Source organism: Ostrea edulis, chromosome 9 (genome assembly GCF_947568905.1).
Source record: "Ostrea edulis chromosome 9, xbOstEdul1.1, whole genome shotgun sequence".
Lineage (NCBI taxonomy): Eukaryota > Metazoa > Mollusca > Bivalvia > Ostreida > Ostreidae > Ostrea > Ostrea edulis.
In genome coordinates, this window is record NC_079172.1 from 49886270 (window position 1) to 49908494 (window position 22225).

The 22225-nt window shown below is 35.3% G+C and overlaps 1 protein-coding gene and 1 pseudogene across 1 annotated transcript; one reads left to right on the top strand and one right to left on the bottom strand.

Annotated features, from left to right (window-relative positions):
- Window positions 1-562, top strand: LOC125660096 (uncharacterized; annotated as a pseudogene).
- A 1627-nt stretch (window positions 563-2189) lies between these two features.
- LOC125657985 (kidney mitochondrial carrier protein 1-like) lies at window positions 2190-12965 on the bottom strand. The gene is made up of 11 exons (XM_048888977.2): window positions 12835-12965; window positions 11321-11425; window positions 10993-11140; window positions 10540-10634; window positions 9496-9581; window positions 9264-9362; window positions 8675-8799; window positions 7772-7832; window positions 4006-4104; window positions 3633-3713; window positions 2190-2934 (listed from the first exon to the last, which is right to left on the bottom strand). The coding sequence occupies exons 2-11, from the start codon at window positions 11376-11378 to the stop codon at window positions 2896-2898; spliced, it is 891 nt and encodes a 296-aa protein (XP_048744934.1). The 5' UTR covers window positions 11379-11425; window positions 12835-12965; the 3' UTR covers window positions 2190-2895.
- Between the last annotated feature and the right edge of the window lie 9260 nt (window positions 12966-22225).

The window sequence follows — 22225 nt, forward strand, 5'->3', positions numbered from 1 at the left end:
ATGGGTGTTTTTCAAAGTTGTTTATCTAAAAATAACAAGGTGGGTGTTGCGAAATCAGAGGAAATAGAGGTATACCAATTAGTGCATCCGCCTGTGGTGACAGAGGAATTGTTAGAAGCCAAAGGAGGAGTGGCCTTCAGTGTGACATTCGGAGCCTCTGAAAATCCCAAGCTTCCGCCGACTCGTATGGTGAACGGCCAAAGGGAGGAGGACTTTGAAAAAATGGCGAGGTATATATATTTCATTGTTTCACAAACAGCGTGAACATTTCAGAAAGGCCAAGTAAATTGTATACATGTAGTTTATAATTGTAACTTAATTTATTTTTCAAACATTAGTATCCCAAGAAAAACTTCAGTTAAACAAGCAGAAGAGGGCCCAAGATAAAAGAGAGAAGGAAAGAATCCAAAAACAGATCGAAACAGCACAGAAAGAGATGGAGAGATTGGAAAAATACGTCAATCTGAAGGATGGGGAGTAGAAAGAAATCCACGTAATTCAAAAGAACAAAGCCTATCTTGTCTTTCTATGCATTTTCGTTGCATTGCATAAATATACCCAACGAAATTTTGAGCACATGTGTATATGAAACAATACACTATATTGTTGCGGTTTATTTTTTTATTTATTTTTTGGTTATAATCATATTCCCAACAGAAATAAATTGAAAAACCCTTTTTGCTAAAATTGTGCTTTGTTCTAACCAAATTTTGAATGAACAGTAGATATAAGGCGAGTATAGTTTAAAATTCTTTGATTTCTTATAAACTTCTGAAAGTAAAACGATTGTGTATATTGAATGTCCACTTAACACACTCAAAATTTGGTCACTTACTCTGAATTGATGCGTGTTATACAAAAGAATTGTTGCCGTCTTCAAATGAATTAATGATGCCAACTATTGAATTGATGCACACAATAATTTCATCGAAGAAAACAATAAATCTACTATAATGTGCGCAATTGAGTTACTGTCCTCTTCAAATGAAATACGATATCATTAATTTATAATTGATCAGTGCAATAATTCGTTTAAAGAGCAATTACCTCATGAGATAGCTTCATTCAACATATCCACAATTGAATTAATGATCTCTTTAAAAGAATTGATGTGCGCATTAATTCCTTTTTCAAAATCGTTGTAAATAATTAGAAGTTATCATCAATTGAATTAAAGAGATCAATCATTTATACAGAGCTCGAAATAAAATCTTCCTAGCAGTACCTAATGCGCTCATCAATTGAATTGACCTTTAAGTGTTTACAAGTGAAAGATTTAGATTTTTTTTTTTACCAAGTGCAGACAACTGTTCTAGTATATTAAAATAAATTTCTAATCTTAAACTAGTCCAGGAAATGTGGTTAAATTTACTTTTTACATTTCACAAAATAGATTAAACTTGCTTTCAATCATTCCAATACATTCAACGCTCATAATTATTAATATAGCCGAAGTGTACATAGTAAGGCCCAACAAGTGCAGGAGTCTTGATATTTACAATTTATGTCCCCCTTGTCCCAAAGATGCTTCAAAGCAAATTTTGAAAATTGCAACGGTATTATCAAGAAAAAATTAAAAGTGTTCAATTGCTAACACACAATGGAGGATGGCGGACACTGACCAATATGCCGGTTTCAAGATACGTCAAGAGTTATTTCCCTTTGGAGAACTAGGTGCAAAACAATGTTTACATGACGAGTGGGACAAATATTCATCAGTGCACAAGTGAATCTGCTCAGCAAGTTTCATCACCCGAATTCAACAGATATACAAACTAAGTAAATGATAGGTATTCAGCGAGTAATTAAGTATGGTTTCACGTAAAAATCATGCAAAATCACATTTTCGTGACAAGTCCATGTTCACGAAATGATCCCAAACTTAGCATACTAAGTCACCGTAAAAATACATGGAATTCTTATGTCACATTATTTCGTTGCTCGTACATATCATATCCAGGATATAACTTGCAAATATGACATTGTTTTAGGTTTCCACTTTAGTCAAATATTTCTTTTGATTGTGTTTTGTATTTCCTACATTTACATATTTAAAGAGAAGCTGCTTAGATCCACTCTCCCACTTAGGCATTCAAAGTTCCACTAAATGTTATCTCGAAAATATTGTAATAGATCACCCGAGAAACTCCGGTGACCGGAAAATACTGATTTTCAATAATAACACATTCTTCTCAGGTCACCCTGTTTATTAAAATACCCAGTCATTTTACAAATCTAGACACTTTTATCACATACTTCTTGTACATGTACTTCATTAAGTTGGATACAAAAACTGAAAAGGTGCCCTGTGTAATACTTGCAAGGTAAAAAAATAATAAAAATGTATGAATTTAAATATAACAAGGAGACATTTCTGGTAGAAACAATATACTGTACATATGGTTAGGAAAGCACAACAAAGTTCAATGGTAATTGTATAAACGTAAGCAAACTACAGCAATTGACCAAGTACAACTTTGTATGTACATACAATATCTATACACAAGATAAAATTACAAGTCTCTTGAGTAAAATAATGTGCTCTTTGCAAGGAAAAATTAAAGACTTTATAATCCTGGAATAAAACGTCTTTAAACAATCCCATGACATAGTCCAAACCACATAATACATTGATATAATGCAAGTTTGAGCATCAGTAGATCATCTACTGTGGGTGCCAGGAAAACGATGTTCCAAAATAGTTTGGATTTGGCAAGTCCAGCTCCCGTGGGTCTCTTGGCAATTCAGATCACAGTCATTTAGAGGATTCCACCTCTAGCATTATGGCAGGTCAGTCCTAGACACACTGTGCTGCTAATCAGTCACCAACAATGTGTCTCTGTCGACAATGTGGAGATCAGCAGTGGATGTGGATGAGTATCACAGTTGTTCCGGTCAGTACACCTTCTTAAGTTGCTCATACATCATGAAGAACTGAACACCAGTTAAAGTCCACAAGTTTTGTATGAAAATTTCTGTTTACATATACTAGAAAAAGTGCTTACTTTATAACAAAAGCAACCCTCATGCTGCAGAACATACCAAGTAATGCAACAATAAGGGCAACATCCATAATAATATCAAATTCAAAAAAGAATTCACTCTAATAAAGTAAAATTGAGAAGCAAAATTATTAATTCAAATATATACTTGGAAACAACACCACAGAGTACATGTACAGCAAGTCTTAATAGTTATGTTTTGCCTTCATGACTGCCCATGCTAGCATGACCTTAACCTTCCCCACACCAATAGGGAACATCTGTACCAAGTTTGATTAACCTAGCCTTATTAGTAGTCTTTTTCTATCCTTCCTCTCAAGGTGCTGATGGATGAACAGATAGAAACACTGCACCATACTATAATCCAACATGTCTCTAAAGGTTGAATGTGCCAACAGGCTACGGGCATAAAATTTATTATCCTAACCAATGTTAAGTTTGACCTTGACATTTGACCTTGAAGATAATCCTCTAATCATTGGGAATTTGATCATTCTAATCTTCTTAATAAGTTTCATTTTTATCCCACGGTGCTGACAGATGCACAGATAGATTCAGTGTGACATAACATACATGTAATACAATTATCTCTGACAGGTGCACATAAAGATGTCTGATAATAAAGGATACGATGACATTCCACGGGCCAAGTCGAACCCAAGTTGGACAAAACCCTTTGTATAATGCACATGGTCCCTCTGTTTTGACAGTCTGTAAAGAAAACAAATATAAAAATTAGAACAGGCAACACTGGACTGTGTATGTTGATGGTACTGCTGTTAGGGTGAATGCAGGTATATTCAATACTGTAGAGCATCCGCAATTTTTCTAATAGGATGGATTTCACCCCATGCAATTTTTCCCCACAGGGTCCAATCAGGATTAACACTTAACAATGACTAATTATTTCAATGCCACCATTAACATTTGTAAATTTTGCAACTACTATCAAAATTAATTGACCACTATGTTACTGGTTTACTGTGCGACATGCTTAATTTACCTGAATTAGGCAGTCCAATGAAGATTTGTAAATTGGGGAAGTCTTAATACCAGATTTCAGAACTGATGGCTTGTATCTTTTTTGGTTCATCATTCTTGTCTGAAAGAAAAAGGGCAGTTTTAACAACATAGTCAAATTTTGAAGTGGTGGCCAATAAAATATCGAACATTTCAATAGCAAGTGTGATGTATATACACATGATACAAAATAAATTACAAAACACATATATTTACAAAAGTACAGATTTGTTGTAGAAAAATTATCATTACATAATCACATATTACATAATCATTACACATATAACTAACATTACACGCTACTTTGTGTGTCACAAGGTACCAAATGAGCACTTGTAATTCCCGACTTTCAATACATCATTACACTGTGGGATAGCATATCCTCTTCCCTTGTTAAATAAAAAATAATCACACCCACCTGAGACATAGTTTTTAAGGAAACTAACCCAATTGTACTTACAAAACTTAATACTCTATTTTGACAAAACAATTTAGAATTTGACAACGAAAATGAGTTTTCAAATTGAGTTGTACTAAATTTCTATCACTAATTCTCCAATATATATCATTCATGTATTTGCCTACATTTTTTTCTCACTGGTCCAGACACAAAATATACAAAATGTTTTCACATCCCAATTACTTATATCAAATCATAAAGACAGACTTGAGAAAAATGTTAACCAAATTATCCACAAATTTTGATTTCAATATTTTCTTTTTCACTTGAAAGGTTCAAGAGGACCCATAATAATTGCCAATATCATCACATCCACTAAGACTCTTCTAATGCCATGGTGAAGTACTTTGAATTTTTAATTAACACAGGTACTGTCTTCGTTATGAATAGCACATAAAGATCACATAGATCGACAGTGTTGAAATTATCCAATTATTATAGTGCACTGTGCCAATAAAGCCACATTGTTCACCTGACAAGTTACATTTTGCCATGAAAGCTCTTATCAAACCGCATTGACCCCACCCTGGGCTTGGGGTTATCGTGGGAGGAACTAAGCTGGGTCTGCAATACGTAGGATGCTTACATAGTAAGTTGACAAATTGTACCTACATGTATGTGGTCTTAGAGAAAAGTTTTAAAAAGGAGTTTTCCTATATCTTCTAATGTTTAACTTTAAAACCCATTTTAGACCTGCCCTGGTCCCACTGTCAAATTGAATCTGCACTAAATGTGGACACTTGTATATTAATACCAAATGTTTAACCAATGCATTTCTTCAGAAAAAGGTTTACCAAGGAGTTTCTGTTTATTATGATGCAAAACTTAAAATCTTCCACGGGCCTACCCTTGATCAGAGGATCATGGTGCGAGTATCCTTGAATACAATTCAACAAAATCCAAATGTATAACCTTGCGGTTCTTGAGAAAATTTTTGAAGTAAAATCAAACCCACTACTGTGTTATGCCCTGGCCCCAGTGGTAAGAGTTTGTAAATATTTGAATAAATATTTTAGAAAAAGTTTACATGTTAAGCTTTGGTTGGTTCATGAATAGATAGTTATACACTCCACCCTATCGATTCACCATCTCCCCCTTGGAAGGGGTGCAGTGAAAATTATAAAGATTACAGACGAAAGTTTTTGATCAGAAAAGATAACTAGAGTTTTCAGCTTAGTTGAGCTAAGAAGTGTCAGTGTTGGTGTTAAATATCGCCTCATTTCATGTTAAAGCCTTTTACAAATCTCTGCAATTTTTCTAACTACCACATATTTTTATGAAACCCCTTTCCCAATGTCCTATAATATGTAGCAAATGCTCAATCAGTACATCACTGTACAAACTACGAATGCCATATATATCTTTTTACATAGTACATATTTTTGAAAAATTCAATAAGAACATTAGTTCATTTTTGGGAAATAATGGTCAAGATGACATACGCATGACTTAGTTAACCCACTATGTATGAAAGTGAGGGTGGGAAAGGGCGGCAACGCTCATTGTGCCCCTCCTTCACCCTGCTTCTTCCGCGTACAGTGGGACAATCTGCCTTGATGTCGTCCAATTAGTCGACACTCTGCATCGGTCTTATGTTGTAGCTTAGAGCACCTTGAAAACAATGAACCATCCAACTAGATGAGTAGACAAATGTGGTCTAGCAGACTAGACCACATGCACAAACATACATATTTTCCAGTGCACATTTTTTGGCACAGATCATAAATTTTTTCTATGCATAAGCATGTTTGTATGTAGCTGATGTCTCCAAATGTGTTATCAATAAAACTGCAAACTTTCACAAGTTAGTGCTTTTGAAAATATGTTTGAACTCTTCTATTAAATCTAGACATCAGGTTTTCTTCCAGCCTTTACAGAGAATTGACAGTCAAAGACTTTATTCATAGTATCTTTAAAATCTGAACTATTTCTCAAAAATCGGAGAACATTGGAGACACCAAAATGGGAGGGGCTTCTCTGCAGTGCATCAGAACGCCTAGCACCTATACTTATATTTGTATCTATCAATTATCAAGTAAATGAAAACCAAGTATATTTTTGTGACATTTTTATCACTATGTCTATGTGAAAGATAGTAAACAGAATACATCAATTTCTATACTTTACAGATGTGAAATTGCAATAATTTTTCTGAGGAACTTTGTTTAGCATACAAGCATGCTTTTATTGACTACCATAAGCAGAAATAGCCTTGAGACACAAGGAAAAGTTTGCAACAAAAAATTCTGAAAATTGCATCTTTCATATATATATTTCATTATTTAAAATCACACAGACATACTGATAAAATGTTGTCTAAATATGAATTTCACATGACATTACCTTTATAAAACACATGCGAGATTTTTAAACAATAGTAACTTATACTAACACTTCTAAGGGAATGCATTTAATTATAAGTGCAAATTTAAAGATGGTGAAAAATGTGTCCAGCACTCCAACATCAAACTGAACTGTGTACAAAAAACATCTTGGAAAGCACCTAGCATCCTACAGATTAGGCAAATCCAACCTTTGTGGACGGGTATTAGAAGAGGCTATGCCAATCCCAAAGCAAGTAGATTCACCTATGTCCATTGGACCCTTGGCAAGACATGTTTTCTCCTACTCTGATAATTCCACATTAGATCTACTACACATACTACAGTGTCTCATTGTAGTCCATTATGTGATTACTGACATCAATCCATGAAACTGTCTCCTTGAAAATCCCATTCAGTAAATGAAATCACTGGATTTCTGCTGTTTCTGAGCATATTGCATGATGGTAGGAGAAAGAACTCATCTGCGACTGTTGTCTGCTGATGTGTGGACAAGTTTTTCACCATATACAAGTCAAAACAACCTATCACAGTAAATTCAGACCTGTTCATTGGCACTGCAGAGACATTTGATGCCTTGTTGATACACAATCAAGCTATAAATTTGGGATTAGTCCTTCGTGATCGAAAATAAATGATAAACTTCACGCATCCACTCTCCGACTCAATTCACATTTCATAATCCAAAAGAAAATATCAAAACTAATCAAAAGCTTTAAAAGTAACTATCAGTGATTATAAAACAGTGGATTGATCATTTTTAAGTAACTATCAGTGATTATAAAACAGTGGATTGATCATTTTTGTTTTCTATTGAATGTAAAACTATGTTACTGTGATAAATTCTTGATATCTGTGTATCATCGAGGCAGTATATAGACCTTTGCGGGACAAAAAAAGAAGTGGATGATGGTTAAGAAAGCGAGTGACATGCCCCACTGTATTACCTTGACAACATCGATTGGGGTTGAAAACACAGCTCCAATCAAACCAGCAATGAAACTTGCCCTGAAACATATAAAGATTTCAATCAACAATGTTTTAATGCATTTTACTTCAGTTTTGATCGCATTTTCTAGGTGTCGTGTGTTAAATTTCAAACTTTGAGGAAAATCAAGAATATAAATTGCAGACAAGCTCCAAATCAATTAAAAGACTGACACGCTTCATGACAAGGGGCAGAAATCAATATTGTGAACTCTGGTGAAAGATGGAAAGAGTTATATCATTTAAATTTTTTTTAATTTCATGAAATCTTTAAAGTTTCCTCTGTTAAGAATCAAACAATCTGAACTATTGAAGTTTATCTACTCATTAAAATTCTCTCCTCACTCATGCATTTGGTATCAAAGAAAACCATTGTCAACCTTGATTTCTCAATTAAAGGTAGTTAGGGTGAAAATTTAAACAATTTAAACTTGTTGAAAAAATAATAATCAAATTTCAGTGTATTTTTGAAATTTTCTCTTCATGCATAAGTTTGGAATCAGAGATACTCTATCAAATAGATTACATGCAATTATAATGGAAATTCAAATAACTCAAAATCTTAAAATATTTAAAAATATTATTAAATTTTCAAATTTCCTCTTCATTCCCGTGTTCAGAATCTGATAATTACTGACATAATAAAACAAATGCAGTCATAATGGAAATTATATGTTTTAAATTTTAACCTTTAGACAAATTCCCTATAAAAACCGGAAACAATCCACTCATTAAAGACTTCTACACATTTCAAAGTTTGAGTGAATCTCAAATGAAAGAAATAAATTCATTATCCTTGTATCAATTTCAACAAGATATTGCATTAAGCATAAAAAAGATAAGGTCTTTCCCTACGAACTTACATGAAATGTGTCGTCATGCAGTCCTCAAGTTGTAGGTTGTGAAGGAGCTGCACTTTACTGATATCGTAGGCAGGAAGGATGACCCCTGCTACGGTGGCCGCCCTCTGTGCAGTAGGACTGACTCCCTGTCAATCAATTGATAACATAATATATTCTGATGTTATTCACAATGGACAACTTTATAAATCATATCTCGGGCCCTTATATTCAACAAGCAAGGTAGTCCATAATTGTAAGAAGAATTGGAAGGAAGGGGGGGGGGGGGGGGGGGGGGGGGGGGGGGGGGTATATGATACACTAGAAGTGCAACTTTCACTAATCATAATACTTTCATACTTTTATAAAACATACTTTACATGTATTTATATGAATAACAAAATGTCAGCTATTCAGATAAGGGGGTTGATGCTCAAAAATTCATTTGATATTTTGCATGTGAAACCTGGCCCCTTAATCATATTAACATTCAATCTGGGCTAACAAGTAAACACGAGTCTTTAAATTTTAATTCATCACCTGACTTCATAAATTGTAAAAATCTAATTCGATATCAAAAAATTTAAATACAATTTATTTCGCTATTATATACCCTCCAAAGGCCTGGAACTCCTTCTTCTTTATAAATCTTGACCAATGCCTGTGAAATGGTTTCTCTGCTGCCGTTCTCTCTCTGAGCTTGCATTCGCACCTGTAAAAAATATACAATAATTTCTAACATTACAAGCATTAACATAATTTATATACATTAATCACACAAACCTCACACATCTATGGGGTTTTGTTACATTAACACATCTCTATGTGGAGTTACAGACACTAACCTTGAGCACATCTGTGGGGTTTGATATGACACTTCCCACAACACCGGCAACAACTCCACAGAACACACTGATGGGTAAAGTTTCATCTGCAAAATGAACAACAATTGAACAAATAAGGAATTTTTTTCCATGTCGACAAATGACATCTGTTTTAAAATCAACACTGAATAATCCATATTTTTATGAATACACAAATATTCAACATATATAATTTTATAACTGAACCTCATTTCATTGACCTCTACTGAAGTGAAAATAAGCTAACTCGTACAATGTTTCATACAATGTAGCAAATTACAAGCCTAAAAGTACTAAGACAGTTTGTTGTCTGCAATTTTAGTCCAAAAATTGGGGAAAATAGTATTTCATTTTGGCATTGGAAATGGTACCATTTATCGCTATCAGTTATGTAAAGGGAAAGAACACTGAAGTTACAACTAAAACTGATAAAGAGGACCCCATAATGTTATTGTGACCTTGACCTTTTAATATTTCTTCTAAATATCTTTAAAAATGGATGTTCCGTGTTGCAGTAGGTGTAGCACGCTAAAGAACCCTCACTTGCTCAAAGGCCATAAGTGCCGAGCAAAGGCCAAAATTTGAAGCCCTTCACCGGTCTTGGGGTATCATATAATACAGTCACAAGCTAATTCTTTCAGTAGTTGCCAATCGTCAAGGCCTTTGGACTAAAATGATAACACAACCTCTTTTAATGACAATCATTGAAGATTATAGGTTGAACTAAAGCATTTGAAAACTCCAGGAACATTTGCCACCTGCAACATGTGCAATGAAATCAGTAGTAGTCATCAAATGACCCTTGTACAAGGATTACATCTTATACCATTACCATTATTAGTAGTGTCAAACCTTAAAAAGTGGGCATGCTTCGCAATGATACAATGTTCACAACTGTACACATTGATTACTGTAACAAAGGTCTTGAATGTGGGCCCCAAAATATTCTTGGCTGCTTGGAGCCCTACCTACTACATTTTCAATTCTGTCAACATTCAGTTTTAATTTACTATTGTTAATAGCTACCTTCTGGATTAGGAACAATGAGGCCTTTGAGAGAGTAGTAAACGCCAATTTTTATAGTTCCGTATGCTGACTGTCTCAACAGCGCTGGGACTAACCTGTAACACAATAATGTCAAAAACTTGTGTAATCAACTTGTTCCCAATTTCAAAGTACATTTAATATCCATTCATCTTTATCTCATTCTTCTCTATAAAAGTTAAGTCAAAACATTCCACATCTTGGCAGGTAGCCAGTTTGCATTGAATGGTGAACTATTAATGGTTAACTTTATGCACAATTACATGGAAATTTGCCAACATCACACAAAGCACCCTCATCTAATTTTGGAGACACTGACAGTGTGATGGAAATTAGCCAACAGATTGTGTGCCAATAAATTTGCTGCAATTCAATAACATTCATATTTCATTACTGTTTTCAAATAAGCACTATTTTTACGTCAAAATTCCTTACCCCGAGTATAATGCCCTGACACCCTCTTCAAGACAAATGCGCCTTAGGGCATGTATCATACCACGATACTTGATATCTCTAAGACGGACATCTATAGTTTGTCCCTGGACTTGAAGACGGGTTTTTGTTGTATCGATAGGAAAAGTACCTTTTAATATGAAAATAATAACTACATAAACCCACATTACGAGTACAATCATATTATATTACTTTAAATACTTGACAATAAACTAACCATTTCAACAAAACAACAACAACAACACAGAAAACCAAACACCGAATCAGATATTTAAAACAAAAAGAAAACGGAAAAGTTTGAAGCTCTTACCACTCTCAGCAGCAACAGATGCAAGTCCTCCATAAATAAACGGACGCCAATCGTTCATTCCTTTACAGATTTCTTCTTATATCGAAACAGAAAAATTCTAAAAATCTAAAAGGAAATAAAAACAAACACTTTTTAAAACTTTCCCCTGTTCCACTTGGCCTATTTCCAACAGAAAACATTTAAAAGTACTATGGAATTTACCTTTTAAATACAAAGTGACCAACTTACCGTCTTACATTACACCTGGATATCTACCAAGCATTAATCACTTTATGAACATGAATGGGGAAAGTACAGGTGATAATACCAGCACTCCTTGGCAGTGAGGGAATTTATCATCAGGCATAAGCCATGAGTGAATGCACACATGCTCCTGAAGGCCTTATTATTGACTTAGTGATTAGTACTATGTCCTTGCTATAGCATCCATAGGTCTACTTAATAACCTCCACTCATTGTGATAGAAAAAACATTGAATCAATTGACTACATCTCACTCTGATCAAAGAAAAAGAAGTGGATTTACACAACATGAAGTCATTGCATGACCTGCTTTTCAATCTCTGCTGTTACATGTAGTTTGTAATGACATCCATATTGTCATAAATGCATTGAATAGATTTTGTTTAAACTAACAAGTATCAATCACCAAGAAATGATATTTAATCATACAAACTGATTAAAAAAGAAGGCTAACAAGTAAGTAAAGCCACTCTGAACAGATAAAGGCAATCTAAAATAAAACAGGCTAATCTAATATTTTCCTGATCTGTCAGAATATATCATAAATGGTAAGTAGCCTAGTAGGACCTAAATCTAAATAATATGTAATATTTAGAGGCCGCAATTCCCCCCGAGTCTTTCCTCCTGAAGAGTTTAGAATTTCAATGTTTATTTATGCAATTTGTGACTGTCTACTTGTGTTTTTTTTATTTCAAAGTGTAAATATATCAAGTATCATGTGCTCCGATTCAGTCATTGAATAACCCGGCAAGCTTCCGCGTCTTTACACTGAATACAACACGGCTCGTGTAGTTCACAATCATATTATAATCAATAAATTAATGCTGGTGGTTTTAAATTAAACTCGATGATGCATTCAAAAATTAAGAAAAATATGATTTTCAAAAGAATTTGGCATGGAATGCATGTAAATCCACATCGCCTCTGCATTATGCATACATTATAATCTATGTCTGGCATCTTGCCAATTTGAATCAAAAATGTTACACAAATTTCTTCGAAATATCGTTATAACACCGCTATCTCTTTAATTTCCAAACCCTCATTATCTAGAAAAAAATTCTACTGTTAATAATCTGCTCTTCATTCTTTATGTTTACAAATTTTTCCCCCTTCCCGAATAATATGCATTAATGACCTTGGCATGTCGTGTTCACGTGATAAAACATGTTTCGTGAAATAATTCACATAGCAAGAATTTTCTAGTACTTTTCAGTAATAATATATAACTCTGAAGATCTAAGGACAAAGTGCGTCAACAAATTTACTTACCAGAGAGGGTTTCTTAAGAGCAGTAAGTCAATCACTAAAATGCCTCTGAAGATCAATCGTCGCTTGAACGGCTTGCACTGTTTACAGACATGCGCACTTCACCTTCCGCAATTTCCCGGTAAAAAAAAAAATTTTTCCACCAAACGCATTTTGGCCTCGAGTTTATTTAGCAAACTTATGTTTTCTGAGAAAAACTCAGGGCATCTTCTCAACTTGAGTAAGACTCAGATTTCGTTGCACTCTTAATTGAGTTCAATTTTGCAATATTTGAAGAAAAAAATTCTGATTTGAATCAAAATGTTCATGATACCGGGGATAGAACTTATTAATTATGCTCAGTGTTAAATTGTTCAAAATGAGTAAATTAGTTTAATTTTGATCGAATAGGTAGTATAGTCATACAATATTTGTAAGCTGTTCATAGGAGTCGCAACCGCCCCAAACATGTATACTTTTGGCCAATAAAAATATTTCTTTCAAAGATATAAATTAAAGATATTCATGGTATAGGCCTATATAATATATACAGTATAAAATTGATTTTAAAATTTCAAAAAAGCATGCATATATATAGAAATTTCCACAGGGGCTAAGCCCGTTTTGGGTCCGAACTTTGTGATACCATAAATATAGAATATATATAATCCATTGGGTGCCAGTAAAGGTTGAGGCGGTAAATTTATACACCTTACAAATTAAGATTTTTTTTTATACTCTGACGGATCTTTTTATTAACATGACTATATCCGCACTTGTGCACCTCAGTGGATACAGTTTTGAATATGTACAGATGTATCAACATAAAGTTACCAATGTATTTATAAACCAACATTTTTTGCTTTTGCTTGAAACTTTATTTTTGGTGGTGGTTCAGCTCCCCCTAGCTCCCCCCTTCAATTTGTTTTCTATAAAGCCATATATAGATAGAGTCCATATACATGATTTCCACAATGGATATATCGTAAGGTCTAAATGACCCCCATATATATATTATATATATTTTTTTCTCATTTAGGAGTTTCGATAAACAAAGATTTCCAAAGTTTTTAAAAGACTTCCTTCACTATATTCTGGTAGTATTTATCTAGAACACCTTTCTCTCAGCCTTTACAACGCTATATACAATCAACTCAGACAATATATGTTCAATATGCGATTAGTGTCAGGCCATCGTGCCCACGCCCCATCTTCCTGTTTGGGTAGGAGGCCATTGGCAGATAAGTACATGTAAATGGTATAATTTCCTAATCTTATCGGCCATCCCCCATTGTTGCACCCTACCATGATTAAGTGATATTTTTGTATCGAGGTCCAGCGCATAATTTTTGCTGGACACTCGAATGAATAGGCTTTTTAAAAAATAAAGTTTTCCGTCTTAAATTAAGAGCAATCTTTGAAAGAAATATTAAAGAGGCATTTTATCATATGTATTTAACTGATGAATTCAAAACACACACACACACACATTATTGATATTTCTTAATTAATGCTTTTTAAAATTATTAATACACACGTGTGCAAAGTACAAGTAACTCTTTCCGGCAAAATTTGTTTATGAATTTCCCCCTTGGCATCCTCTTGCGGTGCTTATTAAGTATCTTTAAGCAATTATTGAATAACCTAGAAACCCTTCACCTCCTGAGTGAACAACAGGTGACACTAAAGATATACTTAATTACTTAGATTTTTCACGGTATCTCTGTAACTGTTTGTGTAGCGGATTATTAGGTGTCATTGCAACGAAACCGGGGTAGCTGACAGCATTTCGGTCTTGCCTTTTGGAGCAATTATGACATAATTCTAATTAGGTCTTCCGTCCAAAGCCGTTAATTGACTTTTTTTTACCCCAGGACATATTTCTGGAAATTTGATTGGATATCCAACCGTTCAGTTTATTGCACTCAATTCAAAATGCAGTTATGGTTGAGTTTGGTGTGAATGATGTTAAGACTAAAATCTTCTATTTCCGTAACAAAAATAAGATGGGGGTTTAAAATTTGTAGGGATATTTTTATACTGTTTGTGAAGCTACTAAACAATGTGTTGTTTCTGATTGAGATATTTAAATTGTTCCATTGGTTAATTATGTCAGGGACAAAGGATTTCCTAAATAACGCAGATCTATATTTAAGAAGAGTACAATCCTCTTCATTGCGTGTATCATAATTTGATTCAGTATTCCTAGTTGGAGGGAATTATTTTTAAGATAATCAGGAACTAATTTGTGATGGACTTCGGTTAAACATTGTGCCCAGTTTTGCGAATCTTCCCTTTTCTGAAAGTGGCTCCCAACCCGTTTCTAGATATAGTGAACCACGTGATGATATCATAGGTAATCCCGTAGTCATTCTTGCTGCGTACAGTTGAACCTTTTCTAGTTTTTCCACATATTGTAATGGACACCCATAACACACAACAGAAGCGTATTCAAGTAGTGGTCTAATAAATGTAGTATATATTTTTGATAATGTACTTCTACAAATGGTGAATTTTAAGTTTTTTAGAAGAACTAATCTCTGATAGGCCCCATTTTCTACTAAGTATGCTATTTGTGTATTCTGACCAGCTAAGATCATGACTAAAAACTAATCCCAAATGTTTGCGAGACGTCAAGAATTCTAATGGGTAATTTTGAAATTGAAGTTTGGGGAGATTATAGCTTGGTTTTAGTGTGAAAAATAAAATAATGCTTTAGTTTTTGAAGGGTTGAATTTTAGCAGCCATTTAGATGACCATCTATCTAAGATACTTAATCGTGATTCAAGATAAATTTAATACTTGCTATATTGTATGATGTACATTGTAATGAGTTATCATCTGCAAATAATCTACATAATGATATTTTTTTTTTTACAGTTGACATTGATTTTATTAAGTAAGTACATAATTCTAGTTTTGGGGTAAAATATCCGAAGATATCCCCTAAGTATTCCTCACCTGGGGTGTTAGGGGCCCCTTGGATTAGAAAGGCATTTAGTTCATATAATTCATATACATACAATTTCAGAAATAAAAAGATAATAATAATATTGTACAATGTTACAGTGTATATTATACATGTAGTCATGATCAGGGGTCACATAAATCAGAGTCCAAGTTTGTGCCCCCGACCTGTTTCTCTACATAATGAGATAATATTTTCTGCTACGTAATATACATAGATAAAAAAAAAAAAAAAAAAAAAAAAAAAAAAACGGCCTAGGACTGACCCCTGTGGCACACCAGGATTTATAATTCTACCAAGTGATAGGTTATCTTTATACATAACTCTGTGTTCTATTACACAAGTAACTTTCAAACCATTAGTAAATCTCCACCGATATCATACATTTTTAGTTAAAGAATTAACCACTTATACCAAACTCTGTCAAATGTTTTGGACAAATAACAAAAAAACCATGTAATAACATATTTCTTCGTCAATACTTTTGACAATGCTATGATAATTTTCGAGTAACTGGTAAACAGTAGAATGACCTGGCAAAATCCCGCTTGAAACTTGTAAAATAAACTATGTTGATGAAAATAGTTACACAAATATTTGAATATAATTCTTTCCATAGTTTTTTCTAACACAGCTCAATAATGAGAGTAGATCACGTGCCACACCAATGGCTTACATGTATCTTGGGGCTAGTCCACTATGGAGTGTCCGGAAACACCGTGAGGTGGATACATGACCCTCCTTAGCCACAAGACTCAGGCAGTTGTACTTGACCTCTAGATGTCTTGTCTGGAACACTCCAGGGAACAGTGTCAGTGTGTCGATTTTCCCAATGGAGCTTGTCCACTTTAGGTCTTGGTTGATTGTGACACCTAAGTATTTTCCACTCCCCACCACTGCCACTACTTCTAGACAGGCTACTGATAAACAAGTTGATGTCTACATTTCGCAAATTCTATGGTCGTTATAACGATCTAGTTTGCCAGTACAAGCTATCATTGGGTCAAATGCTGTCTGACGTGTTTCATACCAATTGTTAGGCCGTTCTTGGTACACTGATTTTGACTGCGGGTGGCTCTGTTTTCCTGATCAAGATATAGGGCTCACGGCGGGTGTTACCGGTCGACAGGAGATGCTTACTCCTCCTATGCATCTGATCCCACTACTGGTATATCCAGGGGTCCGTGTTTGCCCAACTCTCTATATTGTATTGCTTATAGGAGTTAAGAGATAAATCACCGTTTCTTATCTTCACCTTTCATACTGAAGTTTTATTTTTAATGGTAAAACAAGCGCCCAACCCAGGCCTGGGGTAATGGTAATGTGTAGTGGTAAAGAAATGACGGCCAATTTCAGTATAATGGACCATTTTTGCATTACAAGTAATGGTAATATAATGTATTACTTGTAGAAAATACACTGTAATGCACATGCCATTCCGTTACATTTACATTACTTCAAATAGTTGGTGATATCTTGGAAGTTTAGATAAATTCATTAATATTAGTGATTGACTTTTATACCTTATGAACAAAGTGATCAACTTCATGTAAATTGTCTTTAAGAGTTAACAGTATTTAATGAACAACATTTTAGTTCTAATACTTAAGGTATAGTAAGTCAATACTTCAAACATTTATTGAATGTTTCCCTAGGGCTATTTGTAAGGTTTCAAAGTAGACTGTTGTGAAGTGTTTTCAGAAATTGCTCTTTCTATCTGAGTGAATTTTTTATGCTTGAATTAAACATTGAACAGTCAACCAATTAGAATTGCCTATAGGTTCTAAAGGGATTTAAAAGAAAACATTTTGTAATGTGGAAATTAATGTAATGCACTCTCAAGTAATGTGTAATGTAATGCATGTGTCCAGGGGTCCGTGTTTTCCCAACTATCTATTTTGTATTGCTTATAGGAGTTATGAGATTGATCACTGTTCGTTATCTTCACCTTGCATTGCTATGTAATTGATCCCAGGCCTGGCCCAAACATCGTCTACCAACTGCGTTAACTTATCATTTCCCTCTGCTACATGTTTAGTTATAAGTTACCTGAAATATAAGAATGACACTGTAAAAACATTTTGTTATTGTGTTCTTTTTAAAAATGCTTACTTTTTGGTTCTTCCCTACATAGATGACACTTTTAAAACCGAAATACAGAAATGAAACAACATGACCTTTGTTAGTACGTTCTACAAAATGCTTGCTTCCCTCTTCACCTAGGTGCATAAAATACATTCATAGTCAGCATGTATACACAGGATAGAACGTGACGGATTTCCCCCAACATGATTTTTCACCTGCAATTGTCATGTTTGTGGAGAAGATTTCAGTAGATTTATATGTAAAATTTGATATACTCCGGTAATATATCCTATCTTGACCCATCAACCCGTGGGGGATCCGGGTTAGAATTAGATCCTGACTAAATGAGGCGGTCCTTCGGATGAGACTACAAAAACCGAGATCCCGTGTCACAGCAGGTGTGGCACGATAAAGATCCATCCCTGCTCAAAGATCGTAAGTGTTAAGCATAGGCCTAAATTTTGCAGCCCTTCAACGGCAAAGGTGACGTCTCCATATGAGTGAAAAATTCTCGAGCGGGACATTAAACATTATACAATCATTCTTGATCGCTCATTACCCTGAAGCAAATATAAATTTTTAACGAGTGAATCAACTGAGTGATACATTTACAGCAAGACACATTTTTGCATGTCTTGCACATGCATCCATGGAATGTCCTTTCTACACAAATAAGACACTCGTATTCTTTCTTCTTTTTTTTTTTTTTTTACTGTACACCAACTGTCCGAATTATTTTTGTTTTTTAAAACCGGCTTCTCATTCTCGATGACATGATGTTCAGACTAGGTGTGATGAAGAATAAATTCTTCTGGGGAAGCATTGAGGGATTTTCTGCCCATAAGCTCATCTACCCTACTCGTACATTTTTTTTGGTCATAGCACATTGTATCAGTCATTTGGGGGGGGGGGGGGGACTCCAAGGAGGGTTAAACGGGAAATGAGTGAATGAATTTTATCTTTATTTTCAGATGATGGTAGACGTGATGTTAATGCTTCAATTTTTAAGGAAGTGCCAAAGTGTGGATTGCATACAACATGCCAAAGACATTTCCCTCTCATAAAAAAGAAGTTGATGAACAATTTGTAGACTACGACAGATTCCCGAAGTCCGGAGGTGTTAGCGTCCTTTGTTCGGATGTGTGCAAGAGGATCAATGATGACATTACATGTTAAATTTTTCATTTAATGTTTGGGAGAAAAAAGGTGTTTATTTATCTCTTGATTACATTCGAAGACATAGGGGAACATTAATATCAACACACGCGGTTCGTATTTAGACTTTTTAGATACGGTGGTGCGTGAATTTGCGTATATGTTGAAAAACAGTCTTCACGCGGACACGAGTAAGAATTCTTATGCATATTCCGCGCCTTCCTAAGTTGATATATACTTAAGACATTGATTTAGGTTATGATATTTAAACGGTGGTCTTATAGTGCTATCGAATATCTGCTACATGCTTTTTTGAATTTATGTTCAGTTTCATTTATGTCTATATATTGCTATGTGCATTGTATATCTTGAGATACTAAAAAAAAAAACCTTTGTTTAAATTAAGTCCGTTATATATCATTTCAGACTGATTAAATATCGTTAAAAAGAAAATTTCATAAATCATGTTTTGTTGAATGTGCAAAATGGTCATCCTTAGCTTGAAAATTACAGAATTACCACCCGTGGCCAATCCATGTAAATGAGGTAAAAAGAAAATCTATAGTTTTTGCGGATATTTATTGTATTTATTTTGATGAATTTCATCACTGTCAGCACAATATTGTCCAGTATTGGCTTTTGGACATAGTTTTCTTCATTACAAAAAAGAACTTATAATAGAAAAAAAAAAGAAATCTGGACAACCCTGTGCTCGATATAAACAAGGGCTTTAAAACCTATCATTAGATGAATATTGATAGAGATTTAACAAAAACAGACAACCTCGATTTCAAAAGACGACATAGCTTCTAATGTTAACGAACTTTTCTGCAAGATAAAATGCCAAACCTCTAAGTTAAGGTACTATTAATGAACATCATGGGGGCATTGTAAATTGCATAATTCAAAATTTTATGTTTTACTAAATTATCGGGGCCGTATGTCACAGCTAAAGTGGGGAGGTCTTTTAGTGACATTTGCCACTCTCCCCATTCTTGACTAGAAAGCCAAGATGTTCACTTGTAAGAACTGTGGTAAGTCTTACCAACATAATAAAAACATCTTGCGCCATATAAGAGTAGTGCACCCGAGGAGACAATATTTGCAAGCGACAAGTGTATCAAAGAGTTTAAGAGGAAAGATGTTTGGAAAAAAGCATGAAAAAATTGTGGTCAGCCTTTAGAAGAATATTGATCAAGTCCCCAAAGTCAAAAATTCTGCGCCACCGCTCACGGTTTGCAATGGCACATATCCCATCATGCCCGAGAGGGATAAACTTCCTGCGTCTGACTATGACTTTTCTTCCCCCAAACAACCCCGTTTAGAACTCCCTGAGGCTTCCATTAATGATTCACGCCCGGGTAAACCTCCCCATCGTAGCCGTCGTTGCGACGATAGGGTTGAAAACCGAAGAGAATTGTATTTGCATTAAATGCGAGAACATTTTCAAGTGGGGGTCAGTTACAAGACACGCTCTTGCGGAAGGAGAAGCACCTCGGAAGGCTCACAACGGGACGAACGAACGACTCAAAAAAGTGTACAAAGCCAATGCCCCCCAATTTTACAGCCCAATGCGCCCGCCTCCTATATTTCTTCATCTATTTTTCCCGCCACCAAAGTCGTAGACGAAATTAGGCAGGCGGCTAAAAACAGGGTCGTTGCGAGGAGACATCCTTGTTTCACTCCGCTCTGCATCGGGAAAGGTTCTAAGGCTTCGCCGTCACAGGTAATGGTGCCCTTCATAATGTCATGGAAAGAGGCGGTGATACTGAGGAGCTGGGATGGACAGCCGTTCTGCTTTAGCAGCTGGAACAGACCTTTCCTGCTGACAATATCAAACGCCTTCGTTAGATCAATAAAGGTAATGTAAAGGGGCATCTGTTCTCTACATTTTTCTTGGAGCTGGCGCACCCAGAAAATCATTTTCACTGTTAACCTCTCAACTCTGAAACCGCATTGTGATTCTGGGTATGTACGTTCAGCAAGGACTTGCAGGCGAGGCAGGACCACACAAATTTTGCTCACGGTGTTCAGCAGTCCCTCAGGGACCCACTCTCTGAGAGTCGTGTTAAGGATCCGGATTAGAATAGGTCCTCAGTGCATCTTTAATTTGCTTGTCGTAAGAGGCAACTAAATGGGACGGTTCTTCAGGACGATTCCGTAAAAACCGAGGCCCCGTGTCACAGCAGGTGTGGCACGTTAAAGAAATCTCCCTGCCCAAAGGCCGTAAGCGCCAAGCATAGGCCTAAATTTTGCAGCCCTTCACCGGCAGTGGTGACGTCTCCATATGAGTGAAAAATTTTCGAGAGGGACGTTAAACAATAAACAATTAATTAATCATGCAAGCCTGCTATGTTGATGTTTAGTCTGTACAGCTCACGATCGATCACTGCTGTCTTAATATAAAAAATGCATTCAATAACCCGTAGGTCATCTGTCAATCCTGTTCGCATGGTTCTGACATTACAGCTTGCAATCCCGAGAGCTGGGATCTTAGTTTTAAATTTTTTTTTCTGGTGTGAAGTTGATGATCTGCTTGTTGAGCTAAAGGACTTTAAACTCGGCAGGCGGAATCTGACCATTAGAACTTCGATCCCACCGTCGAAGACAACAAGTAGCGTCCAACTCTACGCCGGACGAGCAAGGACTTGTAACTCATAACTGGTGTCTTCCGTGTTGTGATTTCACAGGGCCCTCCTCTCTGCGGCACCAGTTACCAGAAGGGCTGCTGGTAGTCGTTCCGACTACCTCAAGGGCTCCACTCCGGATTTCTGTAGAGTTTACTCCTTAGTCTTTCCTGCTCCTAAAGGTATCCACAAGGCAGTAGAGCCGTAATACAATGACCGGGGCATGATTGCTGGATGGACGGGGACAATGGATTCAGGATACGTTCCAAGACTCCTGTACTCCATAGCACTTCTGGGGTTACATCATATTTTCCTTGGCCTGGATGGATTGCCTGTGAATTTAAGTTGAAGGCTGTCAAGTGTTCCATCTGCCCGGGGCATATATATATATATATATATATATATATATATATATATATATATATATCGGGGTAGAATAAAGTCAAAAAATAAAATCCAGTACTTAAACTTTAGTTTAGTTTAGTTTGAGTACTGGATTTTATTTTTTGACTTTATTCTACCCCGATATATATATATATATATATATATATATATATATATATATATATATATATATATA